Genomic DNA, 14,201 nt, shown 5'->3' with positions numbered 1-14,201 from the left:
GGACTAGACACTAATTTTTGTCTTGTGGCAGTTGTAACATAACTAGTTTTGGAGAACATCACATTCATTCCATTGCCATGGTGAAATCTGTTGGAATATTCATGAACAGGAAGAGTCATGTGGTAACTCGGTTAGCCAATGTGAGGAAAGTGCTACTGAGTCTGTGCAAAAGAGTATTGAGTTAGGAGCTGGATTTCCAGTCTCAAGGTTTTGTCTCTGGTTTGTCTCTATAAGAAGTCTTCAATTAAGCTATGTTGCTGTAAAGAAGAATGGTATTGTAAATATTTTTATATAAATATAAAGTTATTTGAATCAGCTAAATGCAGTCAACTGTGAGAGCTTCTGATTTATTTTTTACCAATAGAGAAATTAAAATTCTCTAACAGGTTATGGGCCCAGAGCTTACTAAGGATTGCATTGTTATTTAAAGCTGGAAGAAATTGCCTGTGTTTAGAAAGTATAAGAACAAGGCAGAATTAGCAGAATGGCTGCAATGGAATTTAAGGAAAGCTGTGTGCCTCGTTTAGGCCAGAAGAATTACATTGTGTGGGCTGCAAAAATGGAATGTTTGCTGAAAGCTAAAGAGCTGTGGTATATTGTTGAAAATCCACCACAAGTATTTGCAGCTGCAGATCAGAAAAGCCATGATAGAGCAATGGCTTATCTTATCTTGAATTTAGATGATGCACAATTTCTAAATGTTGCAAATTTAAAGACTACAAAGGGGATATGGTTGAAGTTGAGAGCTGTACACATGAATGTTTCTGCTTGCAACAAAGTGCAATTGTCAAGAAAACTTTACAGGGCCTGTTTGCAACCAGGTGAATCTGTGGAACAGCATTTAAATAAAATGCAAAGTTTATTTTTGGACTTAGAACAACGTGGGATTAAATTCCCTGAGCCCCAGAAGGTTTTATTGGTGTTGAACAGTTTAGATAAAACCTGGGACACAGTTTCTGCAATATTTGAATGCAAAGAAGAACAAGACTTAAAGTTTGAGGCTTTGAAGGCATGTTTGCTTAATGAAGAGGAAAAACGCCATTTTAGAAGCAGCCACGAGGAGGAGAAATTCCTGAGGAGGGGGTCCAGACTGCACGTCTCCAGAGAAGAAACAAGCAGATCAGACCCGGACCAAATTGCAACAAAGGAGAGATTTTGCAAGCAGAGAGCAAGCAGAGAGCGGGAAAAGACTTGCTACATTTGTGGAAAAAAGACACATTTGCAAAGGAACTGTTTGCAAAGGAACAATTTGCAGCAAAGGACATTTGTGCATGCAAAAAGGACTGCTTTGCAAAAGGAACATTTTGGTGTTGCAAAAGTTTGCAATAGCAACAACAGAGACAAGTGGCTAATTGATAGTGGGGCAAGTCAAACAATTGTTAATGACTCTGAATTATTTTGCAGGTTTGTTCCAGTAGCAAAAGAAGCTGTGGCTTTGGCAAATGGCCAGAAAGCAAAAGTCATTGGAAGAGGCGATGTAAAAATTCCATATTTGGAATCCAAGTTTACTAACGTGCTTTGTGTACCTGAGATGGAACATAATTTGTTAAGTGTGTCTAATTTAGACAAACAAGGTTTTGAGGTCATTTTTGTAAATGGGAAATGTCTCATCAAAAGGAATGGGAATATTTGTGCAGAAGGCATAAAGGAAGATAATCTATATTTATTGCAGAGAGAAAAGGTTCAATGTTCCCATATATTTAAGAATGTTGCAGAGCATGATTCATGTGTTCATCTTCTACATAGAAGACTTGGCCATGCAAGCTTTAAAGTTTTGCAGCAAATGCAAGATTTTGCAGAAGGGCTAAATTTAAAGGGATGCAAAACAAATTTGGACTGTGCAGTATGCAAAGCATCAAAGTCAAAGGCATTCCCAGTTAGTAAATGTAGCACAAGACAAACAAAAAGAGTTCTAGAGCTGGTCCATGCAGATCTGGTGGGACCTATGCAAGCCAGTTTGGGAGGAGCAAAATATGCACTGGTAATTGTTGATGATTATAGCAGGTATTCATTTTGCTATTTGCTTAGAGCAAAGACAGAGGTGCTACAACAATTCAAACAGTGGGTAAGTTTTGTAGAGAGAAGGTACAGACAACAAGTGTGTCAGTTGCAAACTGACAGAGGTACTGAATTTATGTCAACTAAATTCCAACAATGGTTGGGGCAGTTGGGGATAAGACACAGACATACAAATCCTTACTCAGCAGCAGAGAACGGTGTAGTTGAAAGAAGGAATGGTGTTTTGCAAACAATGAAAGATTCATTATTGGAGGATTCTGGTTTGAGCAGGTCATATTGGGGAGAAGCCATATTGACTGCCAATTATATAGTTAACAGGCTGTGGAGTTCCTCCATTAATAATACTCCATATGCCATTCTATATGGGAGAAAGCCATCACTGGCACATTTGAGAATTTTTGGAAGTACTGCATGGGTACATATTCCAAAAGCAATCAGAAGAAAGGGACAGCAAAAGGCAAGAAAGCTCAGGTTTGTGGGCTATGAGCCAGGGTCAAAAGGATATCGCTTTAGCGATGGAAGTAAAAGAATTATAATTTCAAGGTCTGCTAATTTTGCAGAAGAAAATTGGGACAGAATTAATGCAAATTCTGGGTATGTCTCACTTAATGACGGTGATCTGTGTAGTGACAATAACTCATCTAATGATAAAAAAGTGATTATAGAAGATGTCAATGTTCAGGGAGGAGAGGCTGAACAAGACATGAAGCCAGAAAGACTTGAGGCACAGGAGCAGTTAATACCACGTAGGTCAGAGCGATGTAAGAAAGGAATTCTGCCTGACAGGTATTCTGCCAGCAAGGTAAAGATTTGCAATGTGTGGTATGAGCCAAGAAGTTATAAAGAGGTGTCGGCATTACCAAAAGCTGAACAAGAAAGATGGAAGGAGGCCGTGGATAAAGAGATGAAATCCATGGGAGACCATGAAGTATTTAAATCAGTGACTTTGCCACAGGGGAACCAAAGCTGTGGGTTGTAAGTGGGTATATAAGAAAAAGGTATTGCCAAATAATGATGTACAGTATAAAGTCAGGTTAGTGGCTCAAGGTTTTTCACGATTAAAGAATGTATTAAGTTAATAGGTCTGATGTCTCTTCCTGTCATGAAGGGAGGAGTGTTGGAATATTCATGAACAGGAAGAGTCATGTGGTAACTTAGTCAGCCAATGTGAGGAAAGTGCTACTGAGTCTGTGCAAAAGAGTATTGAGTTAGGAGCTGGATTTCCAGTCTCAAGGTTTTGTCTCTGGTTTGTCTCTGTAAGAAGTCTTCAATTAAGCTATGTTGCTGTAAAGAAGAATGGTATTGTAAATATTTTTATATAAATATAAAGTTATTTGAATCAGCTAAATGCAGCCAACTGTGAGAGCTTCTGATTTATTTTTTACCAATAGAGAAATTAAAATTCTCTAACAAAATCATTCTCTAGATACTTTCTGGTTTGCTAGATGTCACCCCACCTCACAGGGAGACAGGGTTTTTTTTTAATTGAAAAGTTTTATATAAGTTTTAAACAATATCCCCCCCTAAAATAACCCCCTCCCTCCATCCCCTCCTCACTTCCCAGAGCTGGTTACAGGGTTACAAATAAACAAACAAATTCTAAATAAACTTATCCAACTATACAAATAATAAAATCGATAATATACTTTAACTCAAATACAAAAAAGGAAAAAAAATAACAATATAAGCATTTCCAAATTAAAACCTATAAATAATTCATAATCTGCATAATGCATTTTAAACCCATATCATAACCCATATTTACTCTACATATAATTTATCCATCTTCACCTCGCTGAGGTGTATATTTCTTTTAAACAACCATTCGTCCATAATAAACACAAAATTTTCCCTCCAATATAACCTAACCAACAAACTTATGTTCGATAAAATTGGCTCTTCGCTTTTTACCCCTAAGAAAGTCTATTAATACCCTCCTACTTAAAAAGTTTCAGCAAACCATTCATCTTCTAAAATTCTCACCAACAGAGATCATTAAAATTTTGAATTCTTTTACACATTTACCCATAATATCTCATAATTATTTTTCACTTTAAATTAAGAATTTATAATATATATATTCCCAAATATTTAAACTTTTCCACTAAATCAGTGGTTCTCAACTTTCTAATGCCGTGACCCCATAATACAGTTCCCCATGTTGTGGTGACCCCCAAGTGGGTGTGGCCACCAATAAGAAGGAGTAGGACAGCTAGGGAAAAGGGAAAAAATGGCGGACAGTGTGGTTTGGCGACCCCCGTGAAATGGTTGTTTGACCCCAAATGGGGTCCCGACCCACAGGTTGAGAACCACTGCACTAAATCAACACCTTCTATTATTCTTTTACTTTACATCTACCATAAATGCCGGTGTATTAGGCAACTTCCGCGAGCGCTGAAATCGGCGCCAAAGACGGGGGTCGTCTTATACGCCGAGTCGTCTTATATGCTGGAAATACTGGTAGTTTCCAGCGTATAAGATGACGTTCTAGGAATGCGGCCCGGCTATAAAGACGGGGGTCGTCTTATATGCCGGGTCGCCTTGTACGCCGGCATTTACGGTACTTACTACACAAATCATTCACTGTACCTTTAAAACATACTAAATACAAATCATTCACTTTTCCTTTAAAACATCTTCTATCTCAAAAAACTACTGCAAAAGTTCATCATTTCCTTTTCTTTATTCCAACATCCATCTTCTGCAGTTCTTTTAATTTACGTCTATAGGCTGCATGAGTCATTCTCGGTTCCTTTAAAAAATCTTCTGTATCAAGAGACTGCTGCAAAGGTTCAGCCTGTTTGTCTCCCACATCCAATAGCATAGCACTTTCAACCAGCTGCTCTTCCAATTTTTCTTCTATTATCTCAGGTCGTAAAGATAATGGAGAACCCACCTTCAAAACCGAAATGTAAAAATCTTTCGCCTTTGACATTGTATTAAGTCTATAATATATCCCCGCATGCTTCAGGACTATTCCAACCGATATATCCCATTTGAATCGAACCTGGCGTTTTTTGAGCTCATCAACCAAAAAAGCAAAATCCTTTCTTTTTCTAAGAATTTTTGAAGGTATTTCTTTTAAAATTATAACATCTTGAGCAATTTGAAATCTCTGCTTATAAAATGGCTGTAAAATTTCATTATGAAGTGATCTCCTAGAAAAATAGATAACCACGTCTCGTGGCAAATTCCTTTGTCTCGCAAGCCTAGAATTAACCCTAAAAACTTTTTCCGTCTCTCTCAATATTTCTTCAGGCTCAGCCCCCAAAATAAGAGCTATATCTTTTACCACCACTTGTCCCAAATCCTCTTGAATATTTTCCTTCATTCCCCTTATTCTTAAAGCAAATTCCATGTTTTTGTATTGTAACATAGTAACTTCATCCTGTATTATTTCCACATTATTTTCCACTTTGTCAATTCGATCTTCCAGTTTTTCAAAATTTTCCACAACATCATCAATACACTCATCCAGAAGATCTATGTGACCAACAAACTTTTGAAACGGAAACACTATGTCCTCTGACAATTTCATGAATTTATTTTCAATAAAAACCTCCATCTCTTCTTTAACCTGTCGTGCCTTTTTTTCCAAGGCATCCTGTAAATCTTTAAGTATACATGCTGGAGACAATGGAGAGGGTGGTGGAAACTTAGACTTAGCTTGCTGAGCTGTCTGCATTACCGGGAAGATTGAGGCTTTAGAAGCAACAGAAGCTCTGAGACGCTTTGAAGCCATTTTATTTTATTTTTTTTATTATAAATTTTTACAATTTTACAATAAAAAACCCTTCCCCAATCCCTCCCAACCCACCCCAAAACCCTCCCCCATTCTTCCCAGAGCTGAATACAGGGTTAACTAGAACTTAAAAGAAAAAAACTTTTAAACCCAAATAAACCTCAAACAAATATAATTACATTCAATAAACAAATTATTAAATACTTTAACTCCATTATATATAAAAAACAGAAAGAGAAAAAGAAGAAAAGAAAAAAAATAAAAAAATAATAAAAAAACAAAACTATTCTACACTTCTAAATAATATCTTAAACTTTAAATATAAGTTATTCAAAAGCTAAATGATATTTTCTTATGTCATACTTATATTGTATAAAATTTATCCATCTTTTCCACACCAAGAGGTACTTCTCTTGCGATTGATCTTTCAAAAAAGCCGAAATTTTTGCCAATTCAGCTAAGTAAGAAACTTTAAAAAACCATTCCTGCAAAGTAGGCAAAGATTCCTTCTTCCAATATTGCCCTATTAACAACCTTGCAGCTGTAATTAAGTTTAACATTAAAATAATCTCTTTGTCATCACAATCAGAAACAATACCCAACAAAAACAATTTGGGGTAAATTTTATCCTTCTTTTGAAAATTCTTTGAATATTCCACCATATCTTGATCCAAAAGGCTTTTATGCTTTTACATGACCACCAGATATGATAATACGTTGCATCCAAGCAACCACATCTCCAACATTTAGGCTGCAAATTTGAATACATACGAGACATTTTTTGTGGACCAAGGTGCCATCTATAAAACATTTTATAGAAATTTTCCCGTAAATTTTGCGCTTGTGTAAATTTAACATTCCTCACCCAAATAGTCTCCCATGTATCTAATAAAATCGGTTCATCAAAATTTTGAGCCCATCTAACCATACAATCTTTAACTAATTCTGCTTCTGAATCCAATTCCACTAATACACCATAAATTCTTTTTATGTGGGTTCGACTTTGATCTCTAATTTGTTTTAGCAAGTTCTCATCCTCTCTAAGCAAACCCACTTTATAATCTATGTTCCACCTTTCCAATAATTGTCTATACTGAAACCATGAATAGTTAATATTTTCTTGTGCTAATTCATCTATAGATTTTAATTGCCAATTTTTACCATCCCACTTAAGTAATTGTATATAAGAAATACTATCCATCTTAACTCCTTTCTGTATTCCTTCTATTGCATGCCATGGAATAGCCCATAATGGAATTCTTGAATCAATTCTATAATATTTCTTCCAAACCCGAAGTAAAGAAGTTCTTAAAATATGATACTTAAAAACCCTATCAACTTTTTTATTATAAATTAAATAGGCATGCCATCCAAATAATAAATCCCACCCCTCCAAAAGGAGTATATCTACATTTGTTAAATTAACCCAATCACTAATTAATGTTAAAACCACAGCATCATAATACAATTTCAAATTCGGTACCTTGAGTCCACCTCTCTCTCGTATATCTTGTATAATTTTAAGTTTTACTCTTGGTTTTTTCCCTGCCCAGATAAATTTATTGATACCTTTCTGCCATTCATCTAGGTTTGCTTCTTTCTTTAAAATAGGTATCATTTGAAATAGAAAAAGAAACTTTGGCAAGACATTCATTTTAATCGCTGCTATTCTCCCCAATAGAGACAATTGCAGCTTTTTCCAATTCTCTAAATCCTTTTGTATTTTAAACCACAGCCTTTCATAATTATTTTTATACAGTTTTGCATTGGAAGCAGATAAGATAACCCCCAAATATTTTACCTTATTAACAACCTCGAAACCTGTCAGTCTAACTAAAATCTCCTTATCCAAGTTGGTCATGTTTTTTGACAATATTTTAGTCTTATTATTATTGATCTTGAAATCTGAAACTTGTCCAAACTGATTTATCAATTGTAAAAACTCCATTACAGAATAAGTTGGTTGAGACAAAGTAACAACCAAATCATCTGTGAAGGCCCTTAATTTATAATCATTTTTATTGATTTCTATTCCTTTTATATTAGGTGATTCACGAATTTTGATCAGCAAAATTTCCAAGGTTAAGACCACTTATAAAAAGTCTGCTAAAATCTTATAAAATCAACAAATACCCCCCACCCCAAAAAAAAGAAAAAAGGAGAAGGGGAAAAAAGACAAAAGCCCCCTTAAAAGAAAAAAAGAAGATTCTTGCAATTTATACAAATACAAAATCTGTTACATTGTTCCAGGTAGAAGTTCTGGTCCTTTCACTCAATGAATCAACACCTCAGCACCATTTTTCACCACTCTTAATTAAAAGAAGGAGAAGATAAGTTCTTTTCCAGAGTTAAAGTCCGAAATAATCCCCATTTTAGTCTCTCCTGGTCAGCTCTGTCTGCTTTAAAATTTACTCACAAGTTCATTTTAAGCGCAGATGTGGAAGCAGCGTCTAGCTTTGCCCTGGAAAAATCAGGGCAAAGGCATCCTGGAATGTGGAGAACACCCCAGACTCCGTGGGAGCTCTCACCCTCTGACCACCAAAAAAGAAAATGTTGGGGCCTTAGGAGCTCTACCGCTATCTGAGGAAAGCTCACCTCCTCCCCTTTGCCCGGGGAGAGAGGCTCCAAGCCGCGAGACAGCTGTTGCTCGCTGTCTCAGCTGGCTTTGACACATCCCAGGGCGGACGGCTGAAGAAAGCCGCCATCGCCACGGCCGTCATCACCGGAGGTCAGGGAGACAGGGTTTTTAACTCAGCCATCTAAGGTGCCTGATGGACTCTTTGGGTGTCAGAGGAAGCTTGGGTTTTTCACTGAGGATTTGGTGGGCCATCTGGCTGAGGCCTTACTTGGAAAAAAACTCCATAAAGTTCCATAAAATTCCAACTTTGCAAGAACTCCTCCCCAAGCTTTGGCTGAACTGCAGTAGTGTGGGTTGCTAGGTGCCACCACAGTGTGCATTTAGAAAAGGTCCTGAGGGTGCAGCCTGTGGCCTATGACAGGAGGCAGGTGGTTCTTCCCCAGCTGTGCAGTTATGGGCAATCAACTCTAGCTAGAGACATGCCAGTTATCACCCGAAATCCTTCTGCTCACAAAGGAGTGCCTCCCTTTAAAAAAAAAAAAGTTTAATTAACACATGCTGAGTTTTGAGCTAGATAATCTAGACATAATTAATTTAATATTTCCATTTTAAAATTAATAATCATTAAAGTTTAAACATGTTCCAAATACATGCAAAGAAGAAGGAAAGCAGTGGGGGGAGGGGAGTGGGGAAATCTTATACCTTCCTTTTTTTCCCCTCCTTAAAAACAATAAGGGTTTCCTTGTTAAAAGGAGAAGCAGTTTCAACCTTTTTGCTAAAAACAGAGACACTTGCACAATTAAGAATTAGTTAGAAGGGCACAAGATCTTTGTATTTGTACAGTGAATTGTAAGAGATGAGTGGCATGTAGAGATAAGCACAGCTGCCATGCTTACAGCTTTGATTTTCATAATTGTATATGCTTTGCTTGTAGGGAAGTTAATACTTTGCAACTGTTTGTAGAAAGGGGATTTTGAGAAATGAATGCCAGCTTTAGAAGGAATTAAAAGACTGGTCTAGATAGGATGTAAGAAGCAAGAAAAAGTTTATGGTCAGTTTAAGATATGGTTCAGAAGATTTGACGTTAGCATATATTGTATGGCAACATTAGAGTGATTTTTGCATTTTAATCTGGATTTATCATTAATAATGCATTTGGAATCCTTAGTATTGCAAGGGGTGAGAAGTTATTGCTAAAATGTGTATACTAAATCTGTTTTCCTTTTCCTTGGAATCAAGGAAAAAGCAAGCTTTTATAAAAGGGCCAGTTTGGTTTAGAGATTAAGGCACCAGACTAGAAAGTAAAAGAATGGGGGTTCAAGCCTTACTTTAGCCATGAAAGCCAGTCTGATGACATTCTCTCTTAGCCCTAGGAAAAAGGACATTTTTGCTTTCTCAGCTGTTATTGCCTAATCCGCTGTGCTGCCTCCAAGACAAATTTGCATTTCAGGCTCTGTCAGTAATCCCATCATCTGCCTGGCACAAAAAAACATTCCAGCATTGTAGACTCCATGCAGGCCAGTGAGAAAAACTTTAAGGTGTGTGATTTTTTTTTTTACATTTTACCTGTGTGTTTTACCTTTAAAAATCCTAACTGGGTCATGAAAGCATGTTTACTGGGTTTCAACTTTGTCCTTAATATGGCCTCTAATAAGGGTGAAAGGGACGGTGGGAACAAGGTTCAGCAATATTTAATAGAGCCTCAATGGATAGTTAGACTCTATTTGAAACAAGAAAAAAAAAACATTCTTATATACCCTTCCAGCTCTGCAGAACCTCATTCTGGGAAATTATTAAGAAATGGGAAAGTATTAAATGCCTTTGCAGCTCAAATAAGGGACAGTCCAAGTCTTGCCTTAGGGGTATAGGTGAATTCAAATAGTCCAATTACAGTATAGGGACCTGCTTTCTGGGACAAGGCTCTCCACATGGGAGTTCCATGCATGGCTACAATTATGCAAACCTCTCCTGATTTGTCTTTTTAGGGCAGTAAAAATCAGCCTAGCAGCTTCATAGCAATAGCAAAAGCATTTAGGCATTGTAAAGCACCCGTAGTGCTTTACAACACTCTCTGGGTGACTTACAATGTAGAGCATTATTTATATATTGCCCCACCAATCTGCGTCCTCATTTTACTGACCTTGGAAGGATGAAAGATTGATTCAGCCTTGAGCCCCATCAGGATCAACTGTAGGCTATAGTGCAATACTGCACTTTAACCACTGCGCCACCAGGGCTCCTTCATCTTACATTGCATGATTACATAATTAATCCTAATAACACTAAAGAACTACCTGTGGCTAAGTTAAATTATTCAATTACATTTAGGAATTTTTTCATCCCTTACTTGTAAATTCACTTTTTTAGTATCTCTTTGAATTTTGGCATTAAACTATTCACAGGCACTTTACCAACAGGAAAAAAGAAATATGTGGAATTTTGGCAAACACTTCAGATTCTAGTAAGCTATGGTATATATTTCCTCCACCTGAGCTTTTCCTGGGCTCTGTAGTAGCAGGGCAGAGGCCCAATCTTGGCGATTTACCAGATTATGAGTTTGCAAATCACCCAAGTCAGTTATAGCCTCAATCAATTGAAGTCTCTTAAACAGCGAATCTGTCTCCTGATTAAAAGAATGGAAACCACTTTTGTTATGTCCTGGGCTGTGATTGACACAACAGGTGCAGAGAGTCCCAGGCAGACCATGAGGCTGCTTCGGCCAGACAGGCTGTCTCCAGCCTAATGCACATGCACAAGGCGGGAAAAATATGTTGCACTTATTGGTTTTCAAAAGCCAATAGAATAAAAGGGAGTGGCACAGCTAAGGAAAAGGGGAAAAAATGGCAGACTGTGTTTTTTTGGCGACCCCCGTGAAATGGTCGTTCGACCCCAAATGGAGTCCCGACCCACAGGTTGAGAACCACTGTCCTAGAAAAATAGATAACCACATCTCGTGGCAAATTCCTTTGTCTCGCAACCCTAGAATTAACCCTAAAAACTTTTTCCGTCTCTCTCAATATTTCTTCAGGCTCAGCTCCTAAAATAAGAGCTATATCTTTTACCACCACTTGTCTCAAATCCTCTTGAATATTTTCCTTCATTCCCCTTATTCTTAAAGCAAATTCCATGTTTTTGTATTGTAACATAATAACTTCATCCTGTATTATTTCCACATTATTTTCCACTTTGTCAATTCGATCTTCCAGTTTTTCAAAATTTTCCACAACATCATCAATATGCTGAGCTGAGGTGGCGCAGCAGTTAGAGTGCAGTACTGCAGGCCACTTTAGCTGACTGTGTTCAGCAGGTCAGCAGTTCAAATCACACCGGCTCAAGGTTGACTCAGCCTTCCATCCTTCCGAGGTAGGTAAAACGAGGACCCAGATTGTTGGGAGCAATGTAAATATATATATATATATATACATTGCTTACTGGTGTACACCGCTTAGAGTGTGCTTGCACTTAAAGCGGTATATAAGTCTCATAAATAAATAAATAAATGCTCATCCAGAAGATCTATATGACCAACAAACTTTTGAAACGCAAATGCTATGTCCTCTGTCAATTTCATTAATTTATTTTCAATAAAAATCTCCATCTCTTCTTTAACCTGTCATGCCTTTTTTTCCAAGGCATCCTGTAAATCTTTAAGTATAGATGCTGGAGACAATGGAGAAAGTGGTGGAAACTTAGACTTAGCTTGCTGAGCTGTCTGCATTACTGGGAAGATCGAGGCTTTAGAAGCAACAGAAGCTCCGAGACGCTTTGAAGCCATTTTATTTTTAAGACCACTTATAAAAAGTCTGCTAAAATCTTATAAAATCAACAAATACCCCCCCCCCAAAGAAAAAAGGAGAAGGGGAAAAAAGACAAAAGCCCCCTTAAAAGAAAAAAAGAAGATTCTTGCAATTTATACAAACACAAAATCTGTTACATTGTTCCAAGTAGAAGTTCCGGTCCTTTCACTCAATGAATCAACATCTCAGCACCATTTTTCACCACTCTTATTTAAAAGAAGGAGAAGATAAGTTCTTTTCCAGAGTTAAAGTCCGAAATAATCCCCATTTTAGTCTCTCCTGGTCAGCTCTTTCTGCTTTAAAATTTACTCACAAGTTCATTTTAAGCGCAGATGTGGAAGCAGTGTCTAGCTTTGCCCTGGAAAAATCAGACTCCGTGGGAGCTCACCCTCTGACCACCAAAAAAGAAAACATTGGGGCCTCAGGGAGCTCTACCACTATCTGAGGAAAGCTCACCTCCTCCCCTTCGCCTGGGGAGAGAGTTTCCAAGCTGCGAGACAGCTGTTGCTCGCTGTCTCAGGTGGCTTTGACACATCCCAGGGCGGACGGCTGAAGAAAGCCGCCATCGCCATGGCCGTCACCAGCGGAAGTCAACAAATGCAAAATATTGAAGACAAGTCAGTAGTAGTAGACCAGAAATTAGAGGCTCTGCAAGATGAAAATCAAAGATTGGTGCAATCTAATGCGGAGCTGGAAGAAAATATGGCAAGGATGGAGTTTGAACGTGCATCATACTTTCTAAGATTCCAAAATGTGGTAGAAGAGAGTGATGACAACTTGTTACTATTGATGACTGAGTTATTGGCGGACTTGCTCGGAATGGAAAGGGATCAAATCAAAAGAGAAGTTGATCAAGTCTTTAGAGTGAATTCAAATTAGGCAAGAAGAAATAGAGTGCCTAGGGAAGTTCATATTAGATTCAGCAAAAGAGCAGTATGGGATGTGATCCTGAGACTATGAGGGACCAACCTCTGAAATACAAAGATAAAGATTTGGTAGTTCTCAAACAGATCCCAAGAAGAATTAGAGAAGCTCGAAGAGAATACCAATTCTTAACGAGGAAATTGATCAGTAAAGGACTGAACTTCAGATGGTTGATCCCAGAAGGATCAACAGAGGACTTTTTTAATAATCTTGGAGAGAGGTGAGGCGGAACCTAACAAACCAGAGGAAACGACTGCAGGAACATTGAAACAAACAGAGAAAGAAGCGCCTAAAAAGTTTCAATCAGAGGAAGATGTGAGGCCTAAAGATCAGAGGCAGATAAGCTCTTCTAGAAAATTGAGATCTTGACACAACTGAAACTATGGAGGAAATTGGAATTCTTTCAATAAATATAAATGGTCTTAACTCCCCATCAAAAAGGAGTAAAATATTTCATAGACTACAAAAGCTAAAAATGGATATAATTTGTCTCCAGGAGACACACATTAAGTCACAACATTCTAGAATACTTCAACAATCAAAACTTTGCAAACTTAGGATATTTTTGCTGTAAATTAGGATATTATGTATCCTAATTTACAACCTAAGTGTTGGAGATGTGGATGCTTGGATGCAACTTATTACCACATTTGATGGACGTGTAAAAACATAAAAGCCTTTTGGATTAACATTTAGTGGAACATTCAGAAGATTTTTAATAGAAAGATAAAGTTTTCACCACAATTATTCTTATTAGTTACTATTGTAGATTGTGATGTTAAAGAAACTATTTTAATGTTGAATCTTATTACGGCGGCAAGGTTATTGGTTGGACAATATTGGAAGAAAGATTCTTTGCCTACTATATATGTAGGTCTTTGTTTATTCGGGTTTTCTCCTGCCCTCCTCCCCTACATCAAAGGCACCACAGATAAAAACAGCAAAATTCTCCACAAACACAATATCAAGACAGCCTTCGGCACCAACCAAAAAATAGCCAACATCTTAAGAAACCCCAAAGACATAATCCAGCTAGAAAACCAAGGAGTCTATGAAATACCATGCAAAATCTGCCCAGCCACATACATTGGACAAACTAATAGGAGAATAAATGCACGAATCACAGAACACAAGAGTGCAG

At 37.5% G+C, this 14,201-nt stretch overlaps 1 protein-coding gene across 1 annotated transcript in view; it reads right to left on the bottom strand.

The window, feature by feature from the left end:
- Positions 1 to 8,199: 8,199 nt before the first annotated feature.
- LOC120298504 (cytochrome P450 2C5-like) overlaps positions 8,200 to 14,201 on the bottom strand; it is an 82,627-nt gene continuing 76,625 nt past the window's right edge. Inside the window, exon 13 of the mRNA XM_039322298.1 lies at positions 8,200 to 8,865. Within this exon, the coding sequence (XP_039178232.1) occupies positions 8,848 to 8,865 (18 nt within the window). The 3' untranslated portion in view covers positions 8,200 to 8,847. The remainder of the gene's footprint in view (positions 8,866 to 14,201) is intronic.

Source organism: Crotalus tigris, unplaced genomic scaffold (assembly GCF_016545835.1).
Source record: "Crotalus tigris isolate CLP2741 ecotype Arizona unplaced genomic scaffold, ASM1654583v1 scf7180000023924.132734, whole genome shotgun sequence".
In the NCBI taxonomy this organism is placed as follows: domain Eukaryota; kingdom Metazoa; phylum Chordata; class Lepidosauria; order Squamata; family Viperidae; genus Crotalus; species Crotalus tigris.
The sequence above is the reverse complement of the archived record's forward strand: the minus strand, read 5'-3'. Positions and strand labels throughout refer to the sequence as shown.